We start from the raw sequence: 12,969 nt of genomic DNA on the forward strand, positions 1-12,969 counted from the left end.
GCTGAGTTGCTGAAGGGGTTTTTGTCTCTCTCTCCAGACTGAGTGTTGCTGAAGGGTTTTTTCTCTCTCCAGGCTGGTAGGCTGAGTGTTGCTGAAGGGGTTTCTCTCTCTTTCCAGGCTGGTCGGCTGGGTGTTGCTGAAGGGGTCTCTCTCTCTCTCCAGGCTGGTAGGCTGAGTGTTGCTGAAGGGGTTTGTCTCTCTCTTCAGGCTGGTAGGCTGGTGCTGAAGGGGTGTTTGTCTCTCTCTCCAGGCTGAGTGGTGCTGAAGGTGTTTGTCTCTCTCAGGCTGGTAGGCTGAGTGTTGCTGAAGGTGTTTGTCTCTCTCCAGGCTGGTAGGCTGAGTGTTTCTGAAGGGGTTTCTCTCTCTTTCCAGGCTGGTTGGCTGGGTGTTGCTGAAGGGGTCTCTCTCTCTCTCCAGGCTGGTAGGCTGAGTGTTGCTGAAGGGGTTTTTCTCTCTCTCCAGGCTGGGTGTTGCTGAAGGCGTTTGTCTCTCTCACTCTCTCCAGGCTGGTCGGCTGGGTGTTGCTGAAGGCGTTTGGGTCAGTGTTCTGCAGTGTTCAGGTCAACCTGAACCACATGGCTCCCCTGCACAGAGCCTCAAAGCAGGTACTCACTCACACACGCACACACTGTCATACAGACATTTTCTTATGTACCCCATAGGTATGAGGGTCTTTCTTTGCCTGGTTACCCAAACTCCTTGCTCCGGCCAAATGCTACGCCACGCCCATGGACGTTAGAGGCTGGATCTGAGTACCTCCCCGACTATTTCTAGAACTCAAAGACATTTGAACCTTTCTTAGTGGTCCTAGAAACTGATGCGTTGGGCCAGAGCCAGAACGCACATGGGTAAAGCTGCGTTTTGAAAATTGCCGTTGATACTCTGATTAGAGATGATCCAATCACTGATGACTTTATTTTGTACAACACCCCTCATTTTGACGTCACCACAAACGACTTCAACGATGGCAGTCTGAAGTATGTAGTTGAACATAGAGCAGCGGAATAATTCAGTTTGAGTCGTCAGACAAGGTAGTTCTAGGGCTCTATATTAAATCAATGGTGATGGGGCTTCCGAGTGGCGCAGTGGTCTAAGGCACATCTGTCACTACAGACCCTAGTTCGAATCCAGGCTGTATCACAACCGGCCGTGATTGGGAGTCCCATAGGGTGGCGCACAATTGGCCCAGCGTCGTCCGGGTTTGGACCGGTGTAGGCCGTCATTGTAAATAAGTATTTGTTCTTAACTGACATGGCTAGTTAAATAAAGGTTAAAATAAACATTTAAAAAAATATTAAATGACGCTATAACCATAGTAAAATAAATGTTTTGAAGCTAATTTAATGCAATTCTACATATGTTAACAAGACTCATGACATATTTTAGGTGTACCTATAGGTTATTTAAGGATATTTTACCCCTCAAATAAAGGTTGCATCCCCCTAGGAAATTTTGGCGAACGCACACACAGACATTTTGATCGGAGTGTAAGAAGATATGTAGGTGTGTGTGTGTGTAGAAGGTCGATTGGAGGAATGAATGTGTGTAATGCGTTTTGTTTTTCAGGGTGCGTTACTGGTGTATGTGTGTGTGCCTCAGAGTATCGTGGACTATGCTCTCATCCCACTGGTTCTCTTCTGTCACAACCTGAGAGTGCCATACACACTCTGTCACCTACAGATACACAACAACTGGTTTAGGTACGCGCGTGCGCAGACACACACACACACACACACACAGACAGTCAGTGATTGACAAAAAGACAACCTGGTATGGCAGTTTGGCTGCTCTACTCTTCCTGTCACCTGACTGGTATAACCTGTTCCTATAGGTCAGTCCTGCAGAGACTTGGCGTTGTCCTCCTCCCACCAGATCCAATCACAGAACAGGAAGCAGAGACCGACGACCTCTACTCATCAGTCATGACCTCCGTAAGTCTGTCTCCATCAACAAGTGGATTCGAGAGACCTTCATACTTCAGGGGAAGGGGAGAAATGGAATTTGGGTAAAACACACACACGTGCGCCATCTTTATTGCACTCCTTGGCATGCTGATGGCAGAACTTCAACCCGATCTCCAGCTCCGTCCCCCACTGTCAGCCTCATTTCCATCCCACACTCCAGCTCCATTCCCCACTATCAGACCCATCTCCATCCCACACTCCGGCTCCATCCCCCACTGTGAGACCCATCTCCAGCCACCACTCCAGCTCCATCCCCCACTGTCAGCCCCATCTCTATCCCACACTCCAGCTCCATCCCCCACTGTCAGCCCCATCTCCGGCTCCATCCCACACTCTGGCTCCATCCCCCACTATCAGCCCCATCTCCATCCCACACTCTGGCTCCATCCCCCACTGTCAGCCCCGGCTCCATCCCACTCCAGCTCTGGTTCTACTCCCATTAACAGCAAGTCTGAATCTCACTAGAGAATCTGTGGCATCTGTGTTGGCTGGAAAGCAGAGAGGAGGAGGAAGTAAGGGAAAAAGGGAGGGAGGCAGTTGTGTGTGTATTTCTATTGGCTGTGCATCATTGTTAATAGACCTGCTAGTTTATTGAGTTCATTTCACAGGGCTGCTCTTCTGCGGGTCAATAGTAATTTAATTCACTGTGTATGAGAAGTAAAAACACAATTTGAGGCTCTGGCGGCATCTAGCTACTGCAGCTCATCCTATAGTATCACTGGTCTGTCCTGCTGTGTGTGTGTGTGTGCGTGCGCGCGTGTGCGTGCGTGCGTGCGCACACACACACGTATGTATATGTATATATACTAGAGGTCGACCAATTATGATTTTTCAACGCCGATACCGATTATTGGAGGACCAAAAAAGCAGATACTGATCAATCGGCCGTTTTATTTTTTGTTGTTGTTGTAATAATGACAATTACAGCGATACTGAATGAACACTTATTTTAACTTAATATAATACATCAATAAAAATCCATTTTAGCCTCAAATAAATAATAAAACATGTTCAATTTGGTTTAAATAATGCAAAAACAAAGTGTTGGAGAAGTAAAAGTGCAATATGTGCCATGTAAAAAAGCTAACGTTTGAGTTCCTTGCTCAGAACATGAGAACATATGAAAGTTGGTGGTTCCTTTTAACATGAGACTTCAATATTCCAAGGTAAGAGGTTTTAGGTTGTAGTTAATATAGTATTTATAGGACTATTTCTCTCCATACCATTTGTATTTCATATACCTTTGACTATTGGATGTTCTTATAGGCACTATAGTATTGCCAGTGTAACAGTATAGCTTCCGTCCCTCTCGTCGCCCCTACCTGGGCTTGAACCAGGAACACAACAGCCACACTTCAAGCAGCGTTACCCATCGCTCCACAAAAGCCACGGCCCTTGCAGATCAAGGGGAATAACTACTCCAAGTCTCAGAGCGAGTGATGTTTGAAACGCTATTAGCGCACACCCCGCTAACTAGCTAGCCATTTCACATCGGTTACACCAGCCATTAGGCTGATAGGCTTGAAGTCATAAACAGCGCTGTGCTTGCGAAGAGCTGCTGGCAAAACGCAAGAAAGTGCTGTTTGAATGAATGCTTACGAGCCTGCTGCTGCCTACTATCGCTCAGTCAGACTGCTCTATCAAATCATAGACTTAATTATAACAACACACAGAAATGGCCTTAGGTCATTAATATGGTCGACCCGGAAACTATCATCTCGAGAACAAAATGTTTATTATTTCAGTGAAATACGGAACCGTTCGGTATTTTATCTAACGGGTGGCATCCCTAAGTCTAAATATTCTTGTTACATTGCACAACCTTCAATGTTATGTCATAATTACGTATTACGTAATTACGTATTACGTAATTACGTACGTATTACGTTCACAATGAGCCGGGCTGCCCAAACTGTTGAATATACCCTGACTCTGCGTGCAAATACTTATTTTCCACCATAATTTGCAAATAAATTCATTAAAAATCCTACAATGAGATTTTCTGGATTTTTTTTCCTCATTTTGTCTGTCATAGTTGAAGTGTACCTATGATGAAAATTACAGGCCTCATCTTTTTAAGTGGGAGAACTTGCACAATTGGTGGCTGACTAAATACTTTTTTGCCCCACTGTATATATATATTTTTTAATAAAAAATAAAAAAATCGGCGCGCAAAAATACCGATTTTCGATTGTTATGAAAACTTGAAAACGGCCCTAATTAATCGGCCATTCCGATAAATCGGTCGACATCTAATATATACACACACAGTTGAAGTCGGAAGTTTACATACACTTAGATTGGAGTCTTTAAAACTTGCTTTTCAACCACACCACAAATTTCTTGTTAACAAACTATAGTTTTGGCAAGTCGGCTAGGACATCTACTTTGTGCATGATGCAAGTAATTTTTCTTTACAGACAAGTTATTTCACTTATAATTCAATGTATCATAATTCCAGTGGGTCAGAAGTTTACATACACTAAGTTGACTGTGCCTTTAAACAGCTTAGAAAATACCAGAAAATTATGTCATGGTTTAGAAGCTTCTGATAGGCTAATTAACATCATTTGAATAAATTGGAGGTGTACCTGTGGATGTATTTCAAGGCCTACCTTCAAACTCAGTGCCTCTTCGCTTGACATCATGGGAAAATCAAAAGAAATCAGCCAAGACCTCAGAAAAAAATTGTGGACCTCCACAAGTCTGGGTCTTGGGAGCAATTTCCAAATGCCTGAAGGTATCACGTTCATCTGTACAAACAATAATAGTACGCAAGTATAAACACCATGGGACCACGCAGCCGTCATACCGCTCAGGAAGGAGACACGTTCTATCCCCTAGAGATGAACGTACTTTGGTGCGAAAAGTGTAAATCAATCCCAAAACAACAGAAAGGACCGTGTGAAGATGCTGGAGGAAACAGGTACAAAATATCTATATCCACGGTAAAACAAGTCCTATATCGACATAACCTGAAAGGCTGCTCAGCAAGGAAGAAGCCACTGCTCCAATACCGCCATAAAAAAGCCAGACTACGGTTTGCAACTGCACATGGGGAGAAAGATCGTACTTTTTGGAGAAATGTCCTCTGGTTTGATGAAACAAAAAAATAACTGTTTGGACATAATGACCATCGCTATGTTTGGAGGAAAAAGGGGGATGCTTGCAAGCCGAACAACACCATCCCAACCGTGAACCACGGGGTGGCAGCATCATGTTGTGTTGCTTTGCTGCAGGTGGGACTGGTGCACTTCACAACATAGATGGCATCATGAGGCAGGGAAATTAATTAAATCTCAAGACATCAGTCAGGCAGGAAGCTTGGTCGCAAATGGTTCTTCCAAAATGGACATTGACCCCAAGCATAATTCCAAAGTTGTGGGAAAATGGCTTAAGGACAACAAAGTCAAGGTATTGGAGTGGCTATCACAAAGCCCTGACCTCAATCCTAGAGAAAATTTGTGGGCTGAACTGAAAAAGCGCGTTCGAGCAAGGAGGCCTAAAAACCTGACTCGGTTACACCAGCTCTGTCTGGAGGAATGAGCCAAAATTCACCCAACTTATTGTGGGAAGCTTGTGGGAGGCTACCCAAAACGTTTGACCCAAGTTAAACAATTTAAAGGCAATAGACTCAATTAGCATTTGGTAGCATGTGAACTTCTGGTGTGAAAGAAATAATAGCTGAAACAAATCATTCTCTCTCCTATTATTCTGACATTTCACATTCTTAAAATCAAGTTGTGATCCTAACTGACCTAAGACAGGGAATTTTTGCTAGGATTAAATGTCATGAATTGTGAAACTGTGTGTGTGTAAACTAACGACTTCAACTGTGTATGTATGTACATATATCTCACACATTCATAATCCACTTGTCTGTCCTGCTATATACCTCTCTTTCTCTGTTCATCATCCCCTCTTTCCTTATCATCCTTGCCTTTTCGACCTCTCAGTAGGGACAGATGCTTTGGACTGGAGGCATCGACTACTCCTAGCTCTCCTATTTCTCTATCCTCTCTTCTCCTTCTCTGGTCCCCCACCCCTCTTATTGGAGGTTGTCATTACGTTATGGTGGGTAATTTATCAGATTATTGCATTCCAAAACATGTTTTTCTCCAACTGCTCCCCACCCCCTCTCTCTCTTTATGTGTGTAGTTGGTTGGTGAGTTGCTGTGTGAAGGCCAGGTACTGAGTGTGTGTGTGTCAGGAGAGAGTTGGCGAGGAGGGCAATGGTTGGCACGCATCAGACTGGCTGTGAGAGAGGGAGTGGTGCCTGACGTCCACCTGGTTCCAGTGGGCATCTCCTATGACTGTGTTCCCAACACCAGCACACCGGTACAGTATACACAACAATAGGAACACCTACCTAATACCTAACAGCTTCAATTTGTTGGGGCATGGACTCTACAGGGTGTCGAACGCATTCCACAGGGATGCTGGCCCATGTTGACCCACAGGAAACTGTTGAGCATGATAAACCCAGCAGCGGTGCAGTTCTTGACACGCTCAAACCAGTGTGCCTGGCAAGTACTAACATACCCTGTTCAAAGGCCCTTCAATCTTTCATCTTGCCCATTCACCCTCTGAATGGCACACATACACAGTCCATGTCTCAATTGTCTCTAGGCTTAAAAATCCTTCTTTAACCTGTCTCCTCCCCTTCATCTACAGTGATTGAAGTGGATTTAACAGGTGACCTGGATTCACCTGGTCCGTCTGTAATGGAAAGAGCAGGTGTTGCTAATGTTTTGTACACTCAGTGTATAGCCTACAGGTAACTGCCAAAATAAAGGAAGCACCAACATAAAGTGTGTTAATAAGGCATTGGGCACCACAAGCCAGAACAACTTCAATGCACCTTGGTACAGTGCCTTTCGGAAAGTATTCTGACCCCTTGACCTTTTCCACATTTTGTTATGTTACAATTAAACAATTATTATCATCAATCGACACACAATACCCCATAATGACAAAGCAAAAACAGATTTTTAGAAATTGTTGCTAATTTATGAAAAATAAAAAACTGATATCATATTTACATAACTACTCGGACCCTTTACTCAGTACTTTGTTGAAGCACATTTGACAGCGATTACAGCCTAGAGTCTTCTTGGGTATGACTCTACAAGCCTGGCACATCATTATTTGGGGAGTTTCTCCCATTCTTCTCTGCAGACCCTCAAGCTCGGTCAGGTTGGATGGGAAGCGTTGCTGCACAGCTATTTTCAGGTCTCCAGAAATGTTTGATCGGGTTCAAGTCCAGGCTCTGGCTTGGCCACTCAAGGACATTGAGACTTGTCCCGAAGCCACTTCTGCGTTGGCTGTGTGCTTAGGGTCGTTGTCCTGTTGAAAGGTGAACCTGTGCCCCAGTCTGAGGTCCTAACCTGCTCCAGAGTGCTTTTCATCAAGAATCTCTCTGTACTTTGCTCTGTTCATCTTTGCCTCGATCCTAACTAGTCTACCGGTCCCTGACACTGAAAAACATCCCCACAGCATGATGCTGCCACCCATGCTTCACCGTAACAATGGTACCAGGTTTCCTCCAGACGGGACTCTTGGCATTCAGGCCAAAGAGTTCAATCTTGGTTTCATCAATCATGGTCTGAGAGTCTTTAGGTGCCTTTTGGCAAACTCCAAGCTGGCTGTCATGTGCCTTTTACTAAGGAGTGTCTTCTGTCTGGCCACTCTACCATAAAGACCTGATTGGTGGAGTGCTGCAGAGATGGTTGTCCTTCTGGAAGGTTCTCACATCTCCACAGAAGAACTCTAGAGCTATGTCAGAGTGACCATCAGGTTCTTTGTCACCTCCCTGACCAAGGCCCTTCTCCCCCGATTGCTCAGTTTGGCCGGGCGAGTTTTGGTGGTTCCAAACTTCCATTTAGGAATGATGGATGCCACTGTGTTCTTGGGGACCTTCAATGCTGCAGACATTTTTTGGTACCCTTCCCCAGATCTATGCCTCAACACAATCCTGTCCCGGAGCTCTACAGACAATTCCTTCGACCTCATGGCTTGGTTTTTGCTCTGAAATGCAATGGCAACTGTTGGACCTTATATAGACAGGTGTGTGCCTTTTTTTTTTACATGTCCAATCAATTGAATTTACCACAGGTGGACTCCAATCAAGTTGTAGAAACATCTCAAGGATGATCAATAGAAATAGGATGCACCTGAGCTCAATTTCGAGTCTCATAGCAAAGGGTCTGAATATTTATGTAAATTAGCTATTTCAGTTTATTTTTTATATGTACCTTGGACACATTCTTAACCTGTTTTCGCTTTGTCATTATGGGTTACTCTGTAGATTGCTGAGGATTTTTATTTAATCCATTTTAGAATAAGGCTGTAATGTAACAATATGTAAAAAGTCAAGGGGTCTAAATACTTCCCGAGGGCACTGTATACATTCTACAAGTGTCTGGAACACTGTGGGAGAGATGTTTTGTTGATGGGGGTGGAAAATGCTGTCTCAGGCGCCGCTCCAGAATCTCCCGTAAGTGGTCAGTTGGGTTGAGATCTGGTGACTGAGACAGACATGGCATGTGTTTTACATCATTTTCATGCTCCTCAAGCCATTCAGTGACCATTCGTGCCCTGTGGATTGGTGCATTGTCATCCTATGGGGTTATAGCCATGGTAGCCGAAATAATGTCCTGCCCAGCATTTTTCTACATGACCCTAAGCTTGATGGGATGCTGAATTAACTCAAGAACCACACCTCTATCCCTCATTTATTTGAGTGTTCCCATTATTTTTGACAGTTACCTGTATAACACACACACATTAATCTTAAATTTCCCGGTAAAGCCCCTCGGAGCCCCCCCACAGTGTTGCTTCTGTACTTGTTGGTTAGATGGTGTTCCGTTGTGGGTGGGCTAATGTTCCCTCAACATCTTATTGTTCATTATTAATCTGACACACACACACGTCATCCTATTGCTAATTAAAAGAGCCTTCTCATTTTTGTTATTGCTCCCCTAATCTTCCTCTTAATGGGAGAGCCCCATTATGGTATCATCATAACTCATCTGTGTGTGCTTATGTGCATGTATTCTATACTTCTATTGTGTCTGTACTTCCATTCTCCTAACTAATCGTTCCCTCAAGTATCCAAAGAATTTCCCACATCCCCATGAGGATAAAGGCTATTTTAAGCTTAGGGGTTAGGGTTACTATTAGGGCTAGGGTTACGGGTTAGGGTTATGGTAGGGATTAGGATTAGGGAAAATAGGAATTTGAATGGAAATTCATTCTAGGTCCCCACGAGGATAACAATGTGTTTATGTATTCCATATCCCCCAGGTTGGTCTGCTGTCTACTCTGAGGTGTGTGTTCTCCTTGCTGTGCGGCAACCGACAGAGAAGTAGTGTGAGGATCCACTTCGCCCAGCCCTTCTCTCTGAAGGTATGTTTGGACCAGGAACTGATGGGTATGCTATTGTTGTTCCTTCATGGAGGACTGAGCTGCTTAGCTTACAACTAACTCTCCAACAGACAGGGATTGTGAAACACTTTTGTCTTAGTATTTTTGAAGTCTAGTTGTGACTAGGGCTGAGGCGGTCATGAAATTTAGTCAGCCTGTGAATGTCAAGCAAATAACTGCTAGTCTCACAATAATTGACCGTTAATTAACATAAAACACATTTAGCATCTTCCACACACAGCCTACAAGCCACTGATGCAGAACTTTGGAACATCTACATTTTAAAAAGTCTAATAGATCCATGTACACCAGCCTACACCATCACAATAAATCTGTTATTTATTTTAGACATGTCTATAGAAACATGAAATGAAGGAAATGTAGTATATTTCAGAAGAACAGAATAGCATACTCTGAGTTGTCCTTATGTTAGGCCCTGATCAGGCTATGCCATATGGCTGTGGGCTACACTATTTAATTTAGCAGACAAGATTTGTCGTGCTTCTGACTGATTAAATGATAAGATATGCTATTTTATCAAATCGATTACCTAACATTTAATTGATTACGTGATTGAATTAAACCATGCAACAATTAAACCACTAATAACCTGGGGCACCACGGAGGCATTCATTTATATAGAGCGGTTATCTCCCGAATCCACTCTTTAAAAGATCTGAAGATCTTGTATATCAATAGCAGTCAATTATTAATCGTCAGCTCGATCGGTCTCATTCTGATTGTCGTAAGTACTTGGCTATAGAGGTAGGAGGAGAGGGTGGGACTGAGACAGGTAATGGTGGACTGAACGTAGTTATGTAGAGCACCTCAAGATGAAAACGTAATATTCAATATCGGCAAGTTAGACTAAATATTAGCACAACACAATCTGGTGGGTGATAACCTTCAATCTGGATAATAACACAAAACAAATCTTAAGACGAGAGAAATATATTGACAAATATTAAGAAAACAAGAAACACACAAATATGACAGAGTTAAGACAGGGGAACCGATTTCAGAACGAAAACGTGACTCTTCTACAGACACAGACGATTTAATATTTTCACCACCAGGAATGGTAAAGGTCGAAACCGATCTGTTAAAATCAATAAATGACAAACTGGGTATACTTGAAATAGTCAGTAAGGATATAAAAGAGTTGAAGGCAAGCCTCGAGATGAGTGATGAAAAAGCTGCGACCATTGGAGAAGGAAACAAATAAGCTAAAAGTGACAATCCATAAGATTGAAACCGAAGTGAACACCGTTCTGAGAGAAGCCTTACTTGACATAGACTAGATCCATGAGAGAGAATTTGGTACTTACAGGTATCCAAGGAGGAGAAGTTCCTGAATCTGTAGTTAGAGTTCCTCCTTACAGCGCTTCAGATTCCATGCGAAGCTATCAACAAAATCCAACTCAAATGTGTACACCACTTCGGACAGAGAGAGCAGAGGTATGAACGCCCAATCATTGCCAAATTTGCTACATTTAAAGATAAAATAATGGTTAAAAGCCTGGGTAAAAGACTTGCTGGGACCAAAATTGGCATGAATGGCCAGTTCCCGAAGGAAATTACAGAATGGCATAAAGTTCTGTATCCAATTTCCAAGAAATATTGATTACAAGGGGAAACGAGTCACTCTTGTCGTCGCTAAACTATATATTGATAACCAGCTGTTCAGAGACACAAAGACTACTCCATGGCTATTTAAAAAATTACGAAGTTCTTATAGAGGAAAATAATGAAACACAATTCTACCCTGGTTATGGATTGTAATAATACAATAAAAAAATATAGCTTTTCTATATATCTTCAAATACACTGCTCAAAAAAATAAAGGGAACACATAAACAACACAATGTAACTCCAAGTCAATCACACTTCTGTGAAATCAAACTTTCCACTTAGGAAGCAACACTGATTGACAATAAATGTCACATGCTGTTGTGTAAATGGAATAGACAACAGGTGGAAATTATAGGCAATTAGCAAGACACCCCCAATAAAGGAGTGGTTCTGCAGGTGGTGACCACAGACCACTTCTCAGTTCATATGCTTCCTGGCTGATGTTTTGGTCACTTTTGAATGCTGGCGGTGCTTTCACTCTAGTGGTAGCATGAGACGGAGTCTACAACCCACACAAGTGGCTCAGGTAGTGCAGCTCATCCAGGATGGCACATCAATGCGAGCTGTGGCAAGAAGGTTTGCTGTGTCTGGCAGCGTAGTGTCCAGAGCATGGAGGCGCTACCAGGAGACAGGCCAGTACATCAGGAGATGTGGAGGAGGCCGTAGGAGGGCAACAACCCAGCAGCAGGTCCGCTACCTCCGCCTTTGTGCAAGGAGGAGCAGGAGGAGCACTGCCAGAGCCCTGCAAAATGACCTCCAGCAGGCCACAAATGTGCATGTGTCTGCTCAAGCGGTCAGACACAGACTCCATGAGGGTGGTATGAGGGCCTGACATCCACAGGTGGAGGTTGTGCTTACAGCCCAACACCGTGCAGGACGTTTGGCATTTGCCAGAGAACACCAAGATTGGCAAATTCGCCACTGGCACCCTGTGCTCTTCACAGATGAAAGCAGGTTCACACTGAGCACATGTGACAGACGTGACAGAGTCTGGAGACGCCGTGGAGAACGTTCTGCTGCCTGCAACATCCTCCAGCATGACTGGTTTGGCGGTGGGTCAGTCATGGTGTGGGGTGGCATTTCTTTGGGGGGCCGCACAGCCCTCCATGTGCTCGCCAGAGGTAGCCTGACTGCCATTAGGTACCGAGATGAGATCCTCAGACCCCTTGTGAGACCATATGCTGGTGCGGTTGGCCCTGGGTTCCTCCTAATGCTAGACCTCATGTAGCTGGAGTGTGTCAGCAGTTCCTGCAAGAGGAAGGCATTGATGCTATGGACTGGCCTGCCCGTTCCCCAGACCTGAATCCAATTGAGCACATCTGGGACATCATGTCTCGCTCCATCCACCAACGCCACGTTGCACCACAGACTGCCCAGGAGTTGGCGGATGCTTTAGTCCAGGTCTGGGCATGCTCCTGATGAGGTGGCGGATGGTCTCCTGAGGGATCCATCTGCCACCTCATCAGGAGCATGCCCAGGCGTTGTAGGGAGGTCATACAGGCACGTGGAGGCCACACACACTACTGAGCCTCATTTTGACTTGTTTTAAGGACATTACATCAAAGTTGGATCAGCCTGTAGTGTGGTTTTCCACTTTAATTTTGAGTGGGACTCCAAACCAGACCTCCATGGGTTGATAAATTTGATTTCCATTGATACCTTTTGTGTAATTTTGTTGTCAGCACGTTCAACTATGTAAAGAAAAAAGTATTTAATAAGAATATTTCATTCAGATCTAGGATGTGTTATTTTAGTGTTCCCTTTATTTTTTTGAGCAGTGTATATATGGAGTACAGGGAACATAAGGTTGAATATATTATTATAGACCTGCTAGATCTACTGTCTCTTTTATATTATGACATTTCAGCTAGATCTACTGTCTCTATTATATTATGACAGACCAGCTGTATCTACTGTCTTTATTATATTACAACAGACCAGCTGTATC

At 43.9% G+C, this 12,969-nt stretch overlaps 1 protein-coding gene across 5 annotated transcripts in view; it reads left to right on the plus strand.

The window, feature by feature from the left end:
- The window catches only part of gpat2 (glycerol-3-phosphate acyltransferase 2, mitochondrial), a 50,532-nt gene that overhangs the window by 21,655 nt on the left and 15,908 nt on the right, over positions 1–12,969 (plus strand). For 3 of the 5 annotated variants that reach the window (XM_042331455.1, XM_042331454.1, XM_042331456.1), the window contains 5 exons: positions 531–605; positions 1,567–1,700; positions 1,832–1,931; positions 6,123–6,302; positions 9,270–9,371. In XM_042331455.1, the coding sequence (XP_042187389.1) occupies positions 531–605; positions 1,567–1,700; positions 1,832–1,931; positions 6,123–6,302; positions 9,270–9,371 (591 nt within the window). Of the gene's footprint in view, positions 1–505; positions 606–1,566; positions 1,701–1,831; positions 1,932–6,122; positions 6,303–9,269; positions 9,372–12,969 lie in introns of all 5 variants that reach the window. The other 2 variants (XM_042331453.1, XM_024440601.2) reach the window with 1 other exon arrangement.

This window comes from Oncorhynchus tshawytscha, linkage group LG12, assembly GCF_018296145.1.
Source record: "Oncorhynchus tshawytscha isolate Ot180627B linkage group LG12, Otsh_v2.0, whole genome shotgun sequence".
Taxonomy (NCBI): Eukaryota; Metazoa; Chordata; class Actinopteri; order Salmoniformes; family Salmonidae; genus Oncorhynchus; species Oncorhynchus tshawytscha.